Source organism: Canis lupus, chromosome 1, assembly GCF_011100685.1.
Source record: "Canis lupus familiaris isolate Mischka breed German Shepherd chromosome 1, alternate assembly UU_Cfam_GSD_1.0, whole genome shotgun sequence".
Taxonomy (NCBI): domain Eukaryota; kingdom Metazoa; phylum Chordata; class Mammalia; order Carnivora; family Canidae; genus Canis; species Canis lupus.
The window spans coordinates 93,862,393-93,879,745 of record NC_049222.1 but is presented as its reverse complement, the minus strand read 5'-3'; the positions used below and the strand labels follow the sequence as shown (position 1 = coordinate 93,879,745).

Genomic DNA, 17,353 nt, shown 5'->3' with positions numbered 1-17,353 from the left:
AGCATCTGCCTGGGCCACCCCCTCCCCACCCCACGTCACCACTGTGGGGCTTGGGGGACAGGGTAAACCTGATACAAACATGAAGCTCATGCTGCTTGCTGTGCTCCGGGTAACAAAGTGTCTCTGACCCAAGATCTGCAGGTCTTCCACTAGCATCCACGGAACAGCAATAATCTGACTGAGTAGCTGGCAAGTAGGGTCAAATTCCAGACTCTGACACTATTACATGCAGGACTTTAAACCAGGAGATCTAATGTCTTCACATTATAAATTTCAAAGGAATAAAATACCCTTTCTGAATTTTCTTAAGAATATAGTAAAATCTATATCGCAGAGCTATCATGAAGATAAAATAAGACAATGTATTGCACACTTTAGATATAGAAAATATCCCATAACTTTAATTGACCCTTGCCCTCCCCAGGCACACACGGCCCCATAGATTCATACAGTGAATCAGACAGGGAGCGGCACCCACATCCAAGATGTCAGTCCATTCAGAAGATGAGGGACAAATTAGTTCCATATCCCATTCTGGCGAGTGCATAGCTGTGCCCTCCACTTGTTATCTCATTTAATCCCCATACAGAAACCGAGGCTCAAAGTGGTCAGTCCTTACAGGAAGAACAGCAAGAGACTCCATAGGTCTGGAAAACAGCCAACAACAGAAGCTCAGGGATGAAGACCGGGGAGGCACTGCTGAAATGCAGGTGTGAGGTTGTTCTGAAGGCACACTCTTCATCCAAGTGAGCCAAGGGAGGGAGTGCTCGTCATGGGCTTCCTGAGGAAAGTCAGCGCCACCGCAGAAAAGGCTAGAAACCACATGATACAGAGATGTCTTTTTTTTTAAATATTCTGATTTTTTTTTTTTTTTAAAACAGAGAATTAACAAATCCTTAATATAAGAGCATATCCTGTCCTGGATGAATCTGGGCTTGATCTCTTTGGGTGTCCATGGCAACTTCTGCTTTGTTTGTAGGCGCTGGGACCTTATCAGGTAAGAGTATCACTTGAGAGTCTTGCTAAGGTTGGAGAAACCGACACCAACACAGGTCATCAGCACTTTATCCCCACCCTTGAGTTCTTCGCCACATGGCTTGGTTTCAATTTTAAACATAATCTGGAAAAAGCTCTTCAAATGTCGCAAAAACTCTATCCTAAAAAGGAAAACAACAACAACAAGGAAGGAATGAAAAAGGAATTCTCTTTTCAAAAAAAGTTCTCCTTCCCCCACCTAGAACCCAAGCCTTCACTTCCACAGATCAAGAATATCTGAAATTAAGAACTTCTTATTAAGGCTCATTAAATAGTATTTATTCACAGCTTGCCAGTTTCCAAAGGTGATTTAGAGCTTACAGAGATTCACACAATACAAGATAAATTAATTTTTAAAAGGTCCGAGGTTAGTACATGACACATAAGTCATTAGGCCCCGAGCAGTTCAAGTGGACATAAATCCAGCATTAGTCTTTGAGCAGCTCACGTAGAGAGAGAAACACGTACTCCTGTGACTCACAGCATCATGATGTAAGACCAAGCAGATGCCAAAAGCAGATTTCTTCGCTTCTCAACCTCAATAAAATCTTTCTATTCATTCAACACACGTTTACTGAGTGTGTCCTAGCTTGTACCAAGCACTGTTCTTGGTGCTGAGGATGTTGCAATCAACAAAAAAAATCCCTTGTGTCTCAGGAAGTTTTCAATCTAGTGGGGTAGACAAGTTCAATACTCTTTAAAGGTACTATGGAAATTTAAATCTAGTAAACAAGGCAGGGGCATGTGAAGAAATGTGGGTCTAACAGTATTTGTGTGTGTGTGGCAAGCATATTAGACAAGGTGGCCAGGGAGGGGCCCAGGGTAACCGTGACAAGGAGTTTCACAGGGCTGCTCCTCGTCATCTCCTTTAAGACAGAATGATGGGGTAGCCCGGGTGGCTCAGCGGTTTAGCGCCACCTTCAGCCCAGGGCCTGATCCTGGAGACTCAGGATTGAGTCCCATGTCGGGCTCCCTGCATGGAGCCTGCTTCTCCCTCTGCCTGTGCCTCAACCTCTCTCTCTCTCTCTCTCTCTCTCTCTCTCTCTGTGTCTCTCATGAATAAATAAAATCTTAAAAAAAAAAAAGAATGATAGACATCATCCCATCCCAACATCATTGTGGGAACAGCAATTCTATGGAAGGACCATGGCACAGGTAAGCAGGCTTCTATAGGTTGGGCCTAGCTGATTCAGTGTCTCCTCAGCTGGCCCACCATAAGACTCCCCTAGAGAATTCATTAAACACACAAGTTCCTGAAAGGTTCTACTCAACTAACAACTGGTAGGGAGCAAGGGTCCACATAGTAGAGCTTGAAAGCATAGGCCAACACAAAGACGGCCCCTCCCCATCCCTTAACCAGGCCGTCTCCCCAGTGTCTTCCCCAGAAATCGACTGTAACAAGTATCCCTGGTGATTCTTCATCAGGCAAGTTTGGGAACACTGGTTTAGTTAAAAACAAATGGGCTGGCTCTCTATGACGAAGGAACCAGCAACCCAGCAATCCAGCAATCCTGCTGCCTCCCAACTGAAACATCCAAACTCCCAACCCTAGCCAGATGGTTCTAGCCCTGCCTACACATGGAATCACCTGAGGAGCTTTCAAAATACTGCCTCTGGACATAAAGACCAATGGGAAAGAGCTGAGAACCAAGAAATAAACCCACATTTATGGTGAACTGATTTTCAAAAAGGGTGCCAAGATAATTCAATGGGGAAAGAACAATGTTTTCAACAAATGCTGCTGAAACAATTACACAGGCAAAACGATGAAGCTGGGCCCTTTCCTCACATCATACACAAAAATTAACTCAAAATGGACTAAGGCCCTCAATTTAACAGCTAAAACATGAAACTCACAGAAGGAAACACAGGAGAAAATCCTCACGATCTTAGGCTAGACACTGGTTTCTTAAATACAACACCTAAAGCACAGTGATAAAAGAAAAAACAGGTAAATCGGACTTCACCAAAATTAAAACCTTTTGTGCATCAACAAACACTATCAAGGAAATAAAGAAAGGATGGGGATCCACAAAGGGATCCACAACTCCCAGGATGAAAAAAAAATATTTGCAAGTCATGTATCTGGTAAGAGTCTGGCATTAAGAATATATAAAGAACTCTAAACTCAATATTAAAAAAGCCAAATAATCCAACTAAAGACAGGCAAAGGATCTGAAAAGATGCTCAACATCTTTAGTCATTAGGAAAGTGAAAACCAAAACCACTAAGAGATCCCACTTCACACCCCTCAGAACGGCTACAATCAAAAAGAGAGACCTCACATGTCTGGGTGAAGATGGGAAGCAATCAGACCCCTCAACACTGCGGTTGGAATGTTAATACAGTGTGGCCTGTGGAAAACAGTCTGGCAGTTAACTATTAAATCAAGATATACCACATGATCCAATCATCCCCCTCTTAGGTAGAGGTAGACACACAAGAGAAATGAAACCTACACCTACACAAAAGCTTGACACAAACATCCGTGATAACATTATTCATAACAGCTAGAAAAGCAGAAACAATCCACATGCCCGTCAAGCAAAGAATGGATAACCAAAATGCGGAGTGTCCGTACAATGGAGTATTATTCAGCCTCGAAAAGAAGTACTGACATACGCTATAGCAGGATGAACTTTGAAGACATCATGCTGAGTAAAAGAAGCCAGTCACAAAAAAACACATGTTGTAGGAGTCTATTTATATAGAATGTGCAAAAGAGGGGGATCGTAGGGGCAGAAAGCAGATCAGTGGTTGCCCAGGGCCATGGTGGGGGGTGGGTGGGAAGGAGAGGAAACCACTATGAATGCGCAAAGGGTTTTTCTTCCTATGGTGGTGAACATGTTCTCAAATTATAGTTGTTCTAAAACTGTGGTTATAATTACACAACTTGGTGAATATACTAAAAACCACCAAAATGTACACTTTTTTTTTTCAGATTTATTTATTTGAGAGAGTGCGCACATGTGTGTGTAGGAGGGGCAGGGGCAGAGGGCCCCACCTGAGTGGGGGCCCTCATGGGGCTCAATCCCACAACCCTGAGATCATGACCTGAGCCAAAACAGAAACCGTTGAATGCTTAACTCAGCCACCCACACACCCCTGAACTGTGTACTTTAAATGGGTAAAGTGGGTGGTATGTGAATTCTATCTCAATCCAGCTTTTTAAAATGAATAAATATATGTAATGTTTGGGAAATTCAGAAGTACTGAACCTGGCTTCCGCCCTCACGCAGCATGTACCCAAATGAGCAGGAAGCCCGCTGCGGTGAACTTCCTGCCCCTTCTGTCCCTCTGTCCTTCCATCTCCAGAGGAGAGCAAAGGGGATGGAACAAGCTGGCACCCCATCTGGCTGGTGACCAGCACACCAGGGGCTAAGAGAAGAAACAGCAGGTACCCTGGACGGTAGTTCTGGTGCGTAGGGCAGGCTCATAGAAATGTCTCTCACTTTCCCCGCTCCCTCTCCATCTCCATCTGCGATGTCACATCCCCTGGGCACCTCCTATGGAACAGCCTCTGGTTCCCCAGCGTTCCTGGTTCTACTCACAGTGTCTGTAATTACTTACAGTGTCTGTAATTACTTGCTTCTGTCCCCCCCACATACACTCACAGTTAGAGCCCCTCTAGGGTAAAGACCGTGTCTACCGCGAAGTCCACTTCCCCTGCGGGTGCTCTTCCAGCAGCTGGGGAACAGTGCTGAGGTCTCGGGACCTTGACAAGGGACGTCCCCATCCTCAGCAGTGAAGTAAGCCAGATCCTCCCCTGCCTGCCTTGCCAACTGAAATCTGCAGTGTCTCACTCTCTGCCCCGCCTTACCACGTCCCCCACCCTGTCCCAGGGGAGAAAACAAACACATCAAACCCACAATTTACATCTGCGGGCCAAGCTTCCAGCTGGCGGCAAACCACCATCGCTCCCCTGGTTGTGCTCCGAGGAGAAACAGCTGTTCTGTGGGCCTGGGGTCCAGCAGGGGCATACTTGCCTCCCCACCTCCCCAGCCTCCTCACCTCTGCAGCCTCCCCAGCCTCTCACACCTCCCAACCTTCCCACCTCCCCGGCTCTGCAGCCTCCCCAGCCTCCCCAACCTCCTCAGCCTGCCATGCTGTGTCAATCGGTGGACTGTGCTGGAAACCCCACACGCCCTCTGCAGCTGGCAGAACCCCCAGGGGCCTTTGTGTGCCCCCAGCTCCCCGACGAGGATGGAGAAACACAGGCTGAGTGTACAGCCCATGTATTTGCAGCCTCAGGTGTTTGTAGCCTTTGGAAAGGCGAGGAAAAGCAAAGTTGGTTTCACGTCTCACAAGCCGTTCAGCCAGCCCCTCTGCCTGTCTGAGGAAGTCTGTGTGGGGGACTGACAGGAGGTTTCCATGCACCCACCCCCTCCCACTCTCCCGAAACAGAGAAAGAACCTTGGACCAACATACCCTTCCTGAAGGAATTCAGCACCTCACTTGGGCGCTGAGGCTAGCCCTCCCCTGGGCTGCGGCCCCACCTACGACCTTACCTCCCAGTTCACATCCCCCGCCTTCCCCACCACCTTCCCCACCGCCGCCCTGTGCTGGGACTACACTGCCCCCCTGCCCCTAACCACGCCCCCAGCATCACACTGCCCCCTGCCCCTTCCCACCCCTCAGCCCACACTGCCCCTGCCCCTTCCCACCCCCAGCCCACACTGTCCCCAGCTCCTTTCCACCCTCAGCCCACACTGCCCCCTGCCCCTTTCCACCCTCAGCCCACACTGCCCCCTGCCCCTTTCCACCCCCCCAGCCCACTGTCCTCTGCCCCTTCCCATGCCCCCAGCACCACACTGCTCCCTGCCCCCACTGCCCTCTGCCCCTCCCTACCCCCCCCAGCCCACACTGACCCCTGCCTCTCCCTCCCCCCCAGCACCTCACTGCATTGTGGCCCCTGCTCCTTGGACACAAGCACAGAGCCACACAGAAAGCAGACCTGTGGCACGCTGACAGTGACTCTGGCCCTCGGTGGAGCATAGGGATGACCTGAACAGTGCAGATCATTTTATTTTAGGCACGTGGAACTCTTTCTATTCAGCTCCTGTGTGAAGGGTTCGAACTCCTGGCTTTAAACAACTGTATCTTTAGCTTTTTTGTTGTTGTTCAGGAAAAAACTATTTGTTTTCCAAAAAACAAAACCGAAAACCTACTTTTAGCCTTTAGTCCCTCTGACGAGCAGCTTTCAGAGAATTCCAGAGCACAGAGATCATTTTTCTTATGTATTTTCAAAGAGTGGGTTGTTCCCACCAACACTGTTGGTCAACAGGGGAAGGCCACTGGGCTTGCCCATTGAACCTGACTGCCCGGGACTTTTCAGGGGGCCCGGCCCACCCCTTAACCACTGCCCTCTCACCAGGTCATCCTTCTAAAGCCCGACACAGACAGGATGACAGCATCCTGAGACAGGGAGCCCTCTCTCAGCAGCTCCAAGGACACAAAACCCAACAGGGGGTCCCACCTCCTGCTCCACCAAAGTCACTTCGGTACTAGGGTTACCTGCCTCTGAGGCCTAGGGCCTTGCTCTGGAAGTGGAGGGGAAGGTTCAGGGGGTGGGAAGACAATCTGCTCAATGAGGCCTCATAGTCATGACACGCCAGCTTTTAAAAAAATACATCAGTGGTGCTTTTCCTGCCAGACAGTGGCTTTCCCAAAGCCCACTGACCTCTGTTCCAAGAATGAATGCTCACAGTGAGTTCGCCGAACTCAGTCTGGGACCTACATCTCCCCTAGCCTAACTCTCTGCTTCCTGCTGCCTTTATAACCGTATTTAACTACTTCACCATTTTCATCTAAAAAGTTAGGCTATCACTTGCTTTTCCCATATGCCAAACACATCCTGGGGTAAAAAGCGTAATAAGAGTGACAGGGCTTCGCAGGACTTCAAGCACTCCGCAGATGGAAGGCAGAGGGGGCTGCAGAAGCTTGCAGGCTGCAGCTAAGCAAGGGAGCCTGAGCAGCCTGGTGTTCTCCCCTTCGGTGCTGCAGACTGGGGGAACCAACAGTCCCCCCCACCCCGGGCGCTCTCAGCAAGGACACTGGGCTCTTGCTCCCCAGCACTTCATAAGCACTGGAAAAAGGTCATTTATTAAAGTGAGAGAAAAAACAAAGTGGCATGGTTTATTTTAGACTTCTAACTAAAGATAGACAGAGATCATTTTACAGCAGAATTTGAAACGAGGACTCTCTGAAAAGATGCAGCATGGCACTCGGCCTGAGGCAGGGAGGTGTCTGGAGTCCAGCAACATGGACGGAATCCCAGGTCTTACACAAGAGCACTATGCGTCAGGGAAGCAAGGACTCTGGACGAGACTCTTGGTCAGAACCCACTGGCTGACCTGTGTGCCCCAGGGCACATGATTCGACCTCTCCATGCCTCAACCCCCTCACCTGTAAAATGGAGCATGAAGAATAAATACCTACCTGCCTCTATCGCCCTCATAGGGTTATCATGAAAACTAAGTGAGTTCGTCTTTTTAAAGCACCTAAAACAACACCTGGACAACAGTAAACCCTGTTAAGTGTTCATTAAATAAACTGACCCTACAGAATTCTGGGGAATAGTAAATAAGATATGTGTGGTTTATTTAGTAACATGACTGCAGGAAGTTGGTCATAATGAATACAGATTTAAAAATAGCCAAGTGGACAATTTACATTGACTTCAGGCCCGAGAACACCCAAACCAAGTTAACTAAGCCTCCTGGTGTCCAAAGTGACCTCACCAGGAAACTCAGCCTCCCAGGCTGAGGGGACGCCTAGGCAGGAACCCCAGCATTTGGCATCAGCGGAGCTCTGTGAGGCGCACTGCACACCAGGAGGGCGGAGTACCCAATTCCGATCAAGCCTCACTCCATCTCTAAAAACCCACGACTTCAGGACCATTCACCATCTCTAGTGACGAGACAGACGCTCAGAGGTGCTCCATGCCTAGTCCATAGTCTCCCGAGCTCCAGGACAGAGCCAGAACTGAAATCTAGGTAGGCAGGACCCTAAGGCCTGTGCACCCACAGAATGCACCATGCTCTGGTGACTGCAGCCTCTAATCATGAACAATTTCCAAAAGTGCTAATTAAGATGCTCATTAGGGGCACCTGGGTGGCTCAGTCAGTTAAGCATCTGCCTTCAGCTCAGGTCATGATCCCAGGGTCCTGGAATGGAATCCTGTATCGGGCCCCCTGCTCAGCAAGGAGTCTGCTTCTCCCTCTGCCTGCCGCGCTGCCTACTTATGCACTCTCTCTCTCTGTCAAATAAATAAATAAAATCTTAAAAAAAATAAGACGCTCATTAAGATTTATTTTTCTTGCTGTTCACCATGCTTTTAAATGAAGTATAAATCCTCCCCTAACCTCTGAAGTTAAGCTTTTTGAGGGGAAGGCAAAACCACTGTCACCAACTAACCATCTAAAATTCAATAAATGCAACAGAAATAGATTCCACACATACTAGCATGCCATCCAATACTATTTTATTCTACTGAAAAAAATCTCTCCGGCCTTCCTGAAGAATTTCACACATACAGACATAGGTTTTCAAGAAATACAGAAAACCACCAGCAGCAATCTCCTGAAGACAGAGGAAGAGGAAAAGAAGGGAAGAACACAGAGATCCTTATTTTCCAGAAAGGATTTGAAAGCAACACTGCAAGAAAAAACATCTTCCTTAATCCCAGTGCTCTGTAAACAGACATTTGAAAAGCTATTTATAAAAATCAAAATGTGTGAAGTGTCGGAATAAATTTCTTTAAACCAAAGAGGGTCTTGCTTCTGGTTGTCGTTGGAAACCTGGTGGTGCAGAGAACAGGTTTTTTATGACTTTAACTGCTCATAAAAATAAGTGTGATGGTTTGATCTCAAAAGCTCTTAAATCCAAGGACAAATGGTTCCCCCAAGTATGATCGTCCTGATTATGGATTCTGTTCCTTTCCCCCATTCACTGTATGCAAATACAATATTAACTCGTTTATCGGGCCCCTTCATCACTCTGGGCTACTGGAACCTTCCATGGTGATAACAGCAAAAAGGGTGCCAAACAGATACAGCTTCCAAAGATAAGCTCCAAACCCCCACCCCTGTGCCAAGCTGCCCATTCCCCCACCATGGCAGCCTCCTTTTACGTGAAGCCCTGGGACGCAGGTAATCCAGAGGACAAATGTCCTATAAGGCCTAGCCGCAAGTCTCAAAACACGTAATTTTGCAATTTGTCTCCTCCTCTAAAGCTCTATTCAGAACAGACCACTTGTTTTCCCAGGAGACGCTGTAATTTTAGGCAAGGTCTCTGGAGGACAGGATAGGACACTGCAATTAATGTCTGGTGAGGAGTGAGTTGAGGAGGACACAGGAACTTTTAAAAATGTCCAGTCACATCTTGACCATCTCCACATGGACTGCGGACTTGAAAAGATTATAATATAAAGGCCCCAGAGCCAAATGAAGAAAAAAAAAATCTCCAAAAGCAAAAAAAGAAAGAAAGAAAGAAAGAAAGAAAGAAAAAAAAAAGAAAAAGTAAAAGAAAAAGTAAAAGAAAAAGAAAGAAAGAAAGAAAGAAAGAAAGAAAGAAAGAAAGAAAGAAAGAAAGAAAGAAAGAAAGAAAGAAGAAAGAAAGAAAAAACTGTCAAGGAAAAATAAAAATATACATTCCATTTTTCACATACTGTTCTGCCAAACCCCATGCCCGACGACCACACACATTTCTAGACACAGCCTCATGCTGTGTGAGCGGCCAGGCCCTTGGCTGCCCCAGAGTAGAGGCCAGCGAAGCCGCAGCAGTGAGAGCCGCTAACCAGCGGAAGGGAGCTGCTTCCAGCAAACTCCCCGTGGGAAGTCCATCTCTGCACTCAGGGTGCTGTCCCCTCAGCCCTGACTCCCTCTCTAATTGCTGCCTGGAGCCATGCGGATTCCTGGTGTTTTGTGTGTCATGGACTCAATTTCAGTTTTCCTGTGCTGCAAAATACTTTACACACGTTACAGGGAGACAGCGTGGTCCTCAGCACACTCCTGCTAATCAGTCTTCTCCCTCTGTTAACACAATGGACTCCAATCAACTTGTTCCAAAACAATATCAACTTGTTCCAAAACAATCTCCCCCCCAAAAAAGCCTCCTTAAGAATGTCTTTCAAGCTCCTGAGCCGTGGCGGGAGGCGTGGCAGCCCGTGGCAGCGCTGGCCTCTTCCCCACGTGATGGCACCACCATTCTTCAGTTATCACAGTACTGTACCTTTCAGATATACAGCATCGGTACCATGATAACCGAAAAAGGACAGTTCAGTCTCAAGTCTACCTGAGCATCTCTTCCCAGCACGGCCGCCCAGAGAATCAGGCAGTGACCTAAGTAGACATGCCTGCACACAATGTCAGCGCTCACAGGCTGTTCCTGTCAGTGGGACAGGCTGCCTCTATTCTGCTGTTGATGACGGAAGCCCCCGTAGGCAGTCAACTTCGGGTGATACCCGGGGCCTCAAACTCACCATCGTAGTTCCCCACTAGTCCAGCAGCATGACTATAAACTCTGCCTCTTCCTTCATCTTTCCGGCCAGCTCATACCCTACCTTCTTGGATAAAAAGACGGTCGGTCCTCTTTACCACAGTGAAGGAAAAGGGGGATTTAAAAAACTAATAACAAAATCCAAGCTGCAACAGAACCAGCAGTTTGCCTGGAAACAAAATCGAAGGCATGGACAAAAGCCCAGTATTTATCATGTGGTTCTGATGACATGGGAATGACACAGGTATGATGAAGCTACAAGAAGGAACGGAAAGCAAAATCCTTGTTCAACAGCAGGCTTAGGGTGACAACCTCTGCCTCCTTAACCATTGGTACCAGCAGGTGTTCACAATGACAAGCTGCGTGAGCCACGGGGTCATTTTGTGCAACTGGAGGATTAACCTGGACCAATAGCAAGGCCGAAGGGAAACAACTCACGTGTAGGGAGAGAGAGGTCCCAGCAGGACTTTGGAAACATCCTGCTGTCCAAGGGTCATGAGCAACAAAGCCAGGCTTTGGTTGGTTGAGTCCACACATCCACCCTGTAAACACAAATGCTTTAAAGATTAATCATTGTACCAACCAGAAAATGGAAAACCAACAGACCAGAGGGAAGGAACAACCTCAGATACCCAGAAAATCAGAACCACGGAAGAGCAGACCACAAAGTTCAAGCAGTAATAAAACAGGAGGCAGCTCTTTTCAGAGTAATCCTCATACCAACTAATTTTAGGGAGTGAAAGTAAGAGTTAATAAAAACGACTATAATTGCAGAGACTATGTGAATGAACAGACACCCATGCTTACTGAATTGCATCTGGTGAAGGATGAAACCTTGCCTTTGTAATTAAAGCAGCAGCAGGACATACAAGCAAAAACGCATCATCGGTTCTAGGCAACGTAAGGTTAATTACCTAGGGCTCTCACACTGTGACCTGTCACGGAGCACCATGGCTAATGACGTGGACAGACCATCAGCTTCCATGGGTCTCACCTACACACACGTTCTGTTATACTCAGGAACTGTTGGCCATGTTCCAGAAGCTTCCTGTCTCTCTGTGTGTCCTTAACACTGGAGAACTACTTCTCACGGCTTATAGATTATTTCCCCCATCTTTCCTTCCTTTTCCTCTATATCAGAACACAACTGCTTTGGTTGCCTTTCTTCTTTCATTCTTGAATTTCTCCACCATTTCTGCCATTTTGCTTCTGCAGGTATGTGTGTCACGGCTGTTGATATTTGTGCCCTTAAAAGTGTCTTTATTTCTCATCATCCTACCTGTGAGAACTTGATTTAAAACAATTCAAACTTACATGGTACACAGTGAAAGCAGGGTGACCCTGGATCTCCATGTATTTTTTAAGCCTCACAGTAAGACACTCAGTTTCTAAGCATGGCACATGCCTGGCCAAGGCAAAGCTCTCAGACTGGGAAGGGAACAGGGAGCCACCCACTGTTGCATCTGTGGGTACGCACCGTCCTTTTTCTGAGTGCATGTGGGGTAGGGACTAAGTGAGTTCTCAGGCACAGACATCCATTCTCTGCTGTCAGACTTCACCTGTGACCATGGAGTCAGAAAATAAGGGACTTTATGCTACAGCTAGGCCTTACAAAAACCCACTGCTCTTCCCAAACTACCAGAGATATTACAGGACAATATTTATCTCATTTAGCAAAGTCTAAGACAAGAAGTGTTAGCTTATATATTTCCATCTGAAAAGGAAAACGTGACCCATGGAGAACAGGAGGCCCAACGAAACTCTGCCTTACAGAACTTACTCCCTTTCACAACTGTCTAAAATTCATTTTTTTAAAGATTTTATTTATTTATTCATGAGAGACACAGAGAGAGGTAGAGACACAGGCAGAGGGAGAAGCAGGCTCCATGCAGGAAGCCCGATGCGGGACTCAATCCCCGGTCTCCAGGATCAGGCCCTGGGCTGAAGGCAGTGCTAAACTGCTGAGCCACCCAAGCTGCCCCAACTATCTAAAATTCAACTGTTCTCCTCCATCTCTCCTTCTTACCACAGTGCTGCTTTTCTACCATTCTCCCTGATTTCTAAGATGTGCTGGACCAATATATTAGTGCAATCAATATGCTAGAGTCTGTGCACAGGACACCACAGAGGGCAAAGTGGAGCCACCCCCAAGGGACAAGGTCCAGACCCTGTACTAAGTGGCTTCGATCTAACTGCGGAGATGAGACAGGAGCAGGAACAGAGACAATACAAGGGGAGTCAGCGCTACACAGTAGCTGGGGGCTGGGGGCACTGGGGCTGCCAAGGCGGGCAGGAGGGAGGTCACTGAGCTGGCACCCAAGAGAGGCTTTGGGGACAGGGATCTGAGGTGGCCCCAGAAGGAAGAGCAGGAGGACGGGGCTGGAAGGATGGAGCCAGGGCCAGCAAGGAACAGCCAAAAGGCCAAAGAAACGTGGCTGCACACTTTCTATGGAGGAGACGAACGAGACAGCTACCGGGCAGAGAGAAATACAGACTGAGGTAGGGTTCTTCTAACTGGGTTTTGACTTTATCCTGGGAAAGTGAAAAGCTGGAGGTCTCTGAACACAGGAGTGAAACAATGAGATCAGTGTCCCTGGGAGAGACGTGAACTGAAGAAGATGCTGGAGAGGTGGGTGGTAGGAAGGAGGGCAACAGGTGAGAAAGGCAGTTCAGAGGCAGCTACAGAACCAAGGGGGCCAGGCAACTGAAGAGACATACATGGAGCAAGGATCAGACCAGAGGATTAAAACTGGTTTAAAAAAAAAAAAAAAGGCCACACCCTCAAAGGGATGGATTTTTATTACTCATTTAAACCACGTCACATCACACACCTATAAAAAATTATTCATGGGGCACCTGGGTGGCTCAGTCGGTTAAGTGTTTGCCTTTGGCTCAGGTCATGATCTCAGAGTCCTGGGATCAAGCCCCATATCAGGCCCTCTGCTCAGCGAGGAGCCTGCTTCTCCCTCTCCCTGCCGCTCCCCCTGCTTGTGCTCTCTCTCTGTCAAATAAATAAAATCTTAAAAAAAAAAAAAAAAAAAGTTATTCATAGGGAAGCTGGGGTGGCTCAGTTGGTTAAGTGTCCAACTCTTGATTTGGGCTCAGGTCATGATCTTGGGGTCATGAGATCAAGTTCCATATGAGAATCCGTGCTCAGGGAGGAGTCTGCTTCTTCTTCTCCCTCCCCCACTCCCCTGCTTGCACATGTGCTTACTCTCTAATAAATAAATAAAAATCTTTCAAAAAATTATTCATGAATGCATAAAGCATTTTCATCCTTTTAAAAATTAAAGATCATAGACATACAAAGGATGTTTTCTTGGTGATTAAAAACAAAGACAAAAAACATGGTCCAGGCACAAGAAAATGGTATAAAATAGAACCTAACTGGAGTTTAAAGAAACAATGAAATAACCTAATCCAGACTGCATGTTTTCTCTCTTATGGACTGATGGGCTGGCTGTGCTTTCACCCAGAGGCCTATAACATCTGCTATGTACGTGGATATAAAATGCACACTCCAGCTGTGCATGTGGCTCCCACTGGCCAGCTCTGTAACGTGATGCTTCCAGGGACCCAGGTCCGCTGGGAATAGATAGAAGCATCCACCATGGTCAGGGAGAGGGTCTGCCAGCCACCACAGGACCAAGGAAGGGACCTCTGCACACGTCAACAGGGGCTAAGGACTGCCCATAAAACATGCGATTTTCCCTAACACACACCTAGATGGCAAACCTCCAGTACTAAGTCACAAGCAGAACAAGCTCTTCATCATTTACCCCAGCTTCCGGTTACTACCTGTCTTTCAAAATTAAAGGAAAAAAGGTCACTAAATTTAGCACCAAACTTTGGGCTGACTTAGCCTCAAAAACTCTGAGGCCAGATCCTGACTGCCCTCCACCAGGAGGATGTCATGTGACAGGGTGGTTCCTTCCTCCACTACTTTCCAGCTGAATGGTGAGCACAGGAGATGAAAGCACTCCCCTGAAAACAGTTATACCTTATCTGTCTTCATTTTAATTAGATGGACATTAAATAAAGCCATCTAGGACCTGGAAATCTTAATGAACTCTGCAACAGTTCATTCTTACTTGTTCCACCTGGTGACCAATAACATGTTTCCCAGAATGCTGACTTGGATTGGGAGAGTAGATTGTGTCTGTCAGCTGTTTCCCTTGATGAGGCCTATACAAGGATCAATACCCGTGACCCAGCCGTCACCCTACCACAATGATTAATCAATGACAGTGATAAAAGGAAGAAGTGAAGAAAAAAGAAAAATCACCACTGTACCCGCCTTCCTGGTTTTATTTCGCTGGGCTCACCTGTGATTTCTATTGCTTTAAACAGGGCAAAACTTCCCTGGGAGACTCCCAGAAAGACCCAGAGAGAGGTCTAGTAACCGAGAATAAATACACAAATGCAGAGATGTAGGGTTCTTGAGCTAGAGAAAGGACAGTTTACAAACACGGTACACCATCCAGTAGCAAACTATCAGAGCACAGTTCTCACCAGTACTCAGTTCCAGAACATGAGGCCTCGCCTACACAGCAGAGAAGCATCCCTCAAAGCCTGAGTGGATTCCGCATGTCAAGGGGAAAGTTGCAGCTTCCAGACGTGGAACCAAGGCAAAAGATAGTGCAGAGTAACAGAAATCCTGGAGCTACATTTGTGACTCTCCTCTAATCAAGCCTATGAAATCTTAAAGAATATTTTCAGGCAGCTTCATCTTATTTTTTCCTGCCATCATTCTTCCTTCCCTTCCAATTTCTTCCTTGCTTCTTTTAGGTCATCTCAACTATCTTTAAAAAATAATAATAAATCTTTTATTTTTTTAAGATTTCATTTATTTGACAGAGCAAGAGAGGGTATGGATAAGTAGGGGGAGGGGCAGAGTGAGAGGGAAAGGCAGACTCCCCGCTGAGCAGGGATTCCTCTCCCACCCAACGTGGGGGCTCAATCCCAGGACCTGGGATCATGACCTGAGCCGAAGGCAGATGCTTAACCATCTGAGCCACCCAGGCGCCCTCACCTCAACCATCTTCAGGAAACAGTGAGTGTGTGTGCGCACATGGGCATGTTGTTCATATGGCTTGACAGAGAAAAGACTCTGGGCAACGAGGAGGACAGGCTGGTCCAGACAGGTCTGAGCTGTGTCCCACAGCAGAGCTGCAGTTGCAGAATGGCAACTGGTGAAGTCCTGTCTTTCGCCGTGTTCTGATCTTTCCAAGCACCTACCGTGCTCAGACATAGGACTGCCTTCTCTAGACATTGTTCTGTGCTCCAGGGCACGCTACAAAATCTAGCCTGTGGATATTATTTTCTATCTGATTTGTCACACACAAATCCAGACTTTCAGCTTCTCTTGAAAAATCTGAAAACAGTGAGCCCCACTGCCCTACGGCAGGGAGACAGGGAATTAAGAGACAGTGCCTGCATTGGTCAGGGCATGTGTGCTCTTCAACTGCCAATCACCACCAAACATGCTTCAATTTTTTTTTTTTTTAAACCACCAGTTCCTTCCTCTCCCCATTAAACTTACCTGCCCTGTATCCCAAACCAGTGGAGCTGGATCTCTACTGATGGACTAGCTTACCTAATCCATTAAATTAGTTAGTGCTAAACTGCTGAATGGGTAGGAACAAGTTAACTCCTTGGCTTAAGCCCTTGGAAGGGAAGAAAGTTGCTAAGGGAGAAAATGAGAAACAGCAGAAACTGCTTCTTGATGGCTTCGCTCCCACACCTGCAGAGACTGAGGACATACCCTATAGATTTCTTCGAGCAGCAGCTTGGCACAGTTCCTGCCGAGGTCCTCCGGAAGCACTGCTGCTCCCTGGCCCTGAGGGTTGGAGGCCAGTTCAGCACTGAGGAAAGTGCCATTGGTGGTCTCAGCAACCAGTGACAACCCAAAGCCTGGAGACCTGGGAAGTCAAAGGCACAGACATGAGTAGGGTTAATGGGGAGTTGGGGTGGGGGGCTCACATTCACCCACAAAAGGAAAAGAGAAGACAAACATCTTTTTGATGGCATTCTATCTGGCCACACCAAGCCCTACTAGAGTTCCTACTAGCTTATACTGGAAATACAAATGACCTAGTGAGAGCATACAGGGCAGGACTGGAAGATTGCACAAGTTGGCACAGCTTTTCCTGTTGGCCCTGCCTTCCTTTCCCGCACACCTCTACCCTGTGAAAGATCCTACTGTGAAAGTCTATAATGATCAATTGACATATAAAGTAACATTAACAAGGAATACCAGATACTAAGCACCTACTTATCACCAGTTTCTGAGCTAGGGGCTTTGATACCACAACTCTGAGTAAATATTACCACCCCCATATTACAAATGAGAAATTAAGGGACACCTGAGTGTCCCAGCAGCTGGGCATCTACCTTTGGCTCAGGGCGGAATCCCAGTCCCGGCGGGATCGAGTCCCGTATCGGGTTCCCTGTAAGAAGCTTGCTTCTCTCTCTGCCTATGTCTGTGCCTCTCTCTGTGTATCTCTCATAAATAAAATCTTTAAAAACAAACAAACAAAAACAAAAACCAAATGAGAAATTAAGCAACCAGCACCAAGTCCACATAGCTAGAAAGTGACCGTGATGCATTTCAAACACAGGTCTTCCAGACTCCAAAGCCCACAAAAGTTCTCCACCACGGTACTCAGCCCTCAACCAATCCAGAAGGTATGCGTAGCCTGGAAACCACTGATGACAGCTCTTCTTCCAAAATACCAAGCCGGTTTCCCGTCACGAAAAGTCCCAAGCAAGCCAGAAAGGGCCTACAGACCTTCGTTTGAAGGAACATCTCTCGCTCAGA

At 47.2% G+C, this 17,353-nt stretch overlaps 1 protein-coding gene and 1 non-coding gene across 5 annotated transcripts in view; both read right to left on the bottom strand.

Annotated features, from left to right (window-relative positions):
* Positions 1-379: 379 nt before the first annotated feature.
* Positions 380-17,353, bottom strand: part of RCL1 (RNA terminal phosphate cyclase like 1) — a 59,940-nt gene continuing 42,966 nt past the window's right edge. For 3 of the 4 annotated variants that reach the window (XM_038527255.1, XM_038527257.1, XM_038527258.1), the window contains 3 exons: positions 16,298-16,454; positions 10,972-11,075; positions 380-1,157 (listed from right to left, as the gene is read on the bottom strand). In XM_038527255.1, coding sequence (XP_038383183.1) covers positions 1,007-1,157; positions 10,972-11,075; positions 16,298-16,454 — 412 coding nt within the window. In that variant the 3' untranslated portion in view covers positions 380-1,006. The remainder of the gene's footprint in view (positions 1,158-10,971; positions 11,076-16,297; positions 16,455-17,353) is intronic. The other variant, XM_038527256.1, reaches the window with a different exon arrangement.
* On the bottom strand, positions 10,246-10,300 carry MIR101-2 (microRNA mir-101-2). Its single transcript, NR_049226.1, has one exon. It is a non-coding gene; the product is annotated as a microRNA mir-101-2 (primary transcript).